We start from the raw sequence: 1395 nt of genomic DNA on the forward strand, positions 1-1395 counted from the left end.
AAAAAAAAAAAAAAAAAAAAAAAAAAAAAAAAAGAAAAAAAAAAAAAAAAAAAAAAAAAAAAAAAAAAAAAAAAAAAAAAAAAAAAAAAAAAAACAAACAAACAAAAAAAAAACAACCCAGCCAAAACGCCCAGACACACAAAATGCTGAATGCGCACAGATTAAAGAAAAAATTAAATCTTACCCATCTGGATAGAGATTTCTCCAATTGCCCAGGTGGCATTGTTACAGACAGAAATGAATTCAGGGTTTAGGTTGGTTCCCAAAATTGGCATGAAATCAGCTAGAAAGAACAACATTTTAAAATCTCATCACACAATACAACCATCTTGTCCCATTACTGTAAGATCATGGGGGGAAAAAAAAAGGGGTTTAAGGAAAAGATAATGTAAGCCTATTTAAATGCTTGGAAAGTGTTACTTGTGAATTAACAAGAGTTGTATTTCTTCTGTATATCATATTAACCCGGAATTTAGAACCTAAGCCGTTCAATGCAAATCTTTTCAAATTATGCTTTTAAAATCTTTCTAATAGGCTTTATCTTTATGTAACTCTAGAATCTTCTTTCCCTCCTTCCCTTGCTTAGGTGGAGGGAGAGAAGGGAACAGAAGAAAAAAAAACACAGCTACAAGTATTTGTGGTTTTATGATATGGTTGAACAATCTCAAATCACCTGGATAGCTGTGTATTCAGCCGTTCTGGATAAAACAGTGAAGACTTGAAGGCAATCACAGCTTTGATTAAATTTTTTTAAAAATGAGTCACACAGGTAATTATAACATCTGACAGATAAACTTTAAATTCTAAGCCTATTCAAGCATTCATTTGGCAAGTGCATCTTAACTATATCTGTGGGAAGATAGAGCAAATATCATGGAAGTGTATAACTGATGCTACTTCTCTACTGAAATGAAAAACAATGCAAAGAACCGAAGGAAAACCTATCCTCTAGCCAAGTCTTTTTAATTTATTTATTATATATAATTTTCCTTAATAATAGTCTAGTAGAACAAAAAAAGCTCTAAAAATAAAGGAACAAAAAAAAGAACTTTTGCACTGTTTAAAAAAATAGGACCATGTCTTCTAAACATACAATTCAGAGGACAAAAGACTACGGACAATTGTTGATAACAGAACAGGGAGGGAGCTTAACAATGGCTAAACTAACATCTCAGGAATTTGTAAGATAAGTTGTTTAATATTGAAAAAAACATACCGATGCAAGGTTTAACATGCTGAAAACACGCCTTTGTCAGATCTCCTAACAATGCAAAAGAACTCTGCCGTACCTCAGGCATTTTGTCCTGAAGAGAGGAAGAAAAAAATTACAATTCTAGAAGAGTTTCTGGTTCTCTGAAAAAAGAAAATCTTTGGATTGACTCATCTCACCTGCAT

General features: G+C 31.8%; 1 protein-coding gene across 1 annotated transcript in view; it reads right to left on the reverse strand.

The window, feature by feature from the left end:
* Positions 1 to 1395, reverse strand: part of TNPO1 (transportin 1) — a 53718-nt gene that overhangs the window by 11868 nt on the left and 40455 nt on the right. The window contains exons 12-13 of the mRNA XM_027883860.1: positions 1217 to 1321; positions 185 to 283 (exon numbers count right to left, since the gene is read on the reverse strand). Of these exons, the coding sequence (XP_027739661.1) occupies positions 185 to 283; positions 1217 to 1321 (204 nt within the window). The remainder of the gene's footprint in view (positions 1 to 184; positions 284 to 1216; positions 1322 to 1395) is intronic.

The sequence above is a fragment of the Empidonax traillii genome, unplaced genomic scaffold (assembly GCF_003031625.1).
Source record: "Empidonax traillii isolate 1590-97213 ecotype Southwest subspecies unplaced genomic scaffold, ASM303162v1 scaffold8:size5222938, whole genome shotgun sequence".
NCBI classification, from domain to species: domain Eukaryota; kingdom Metazoa; phylum Chordata; class Aves; order Passeriformes; family Tyrannidae; genus Empidonax; species Empidonax traillii.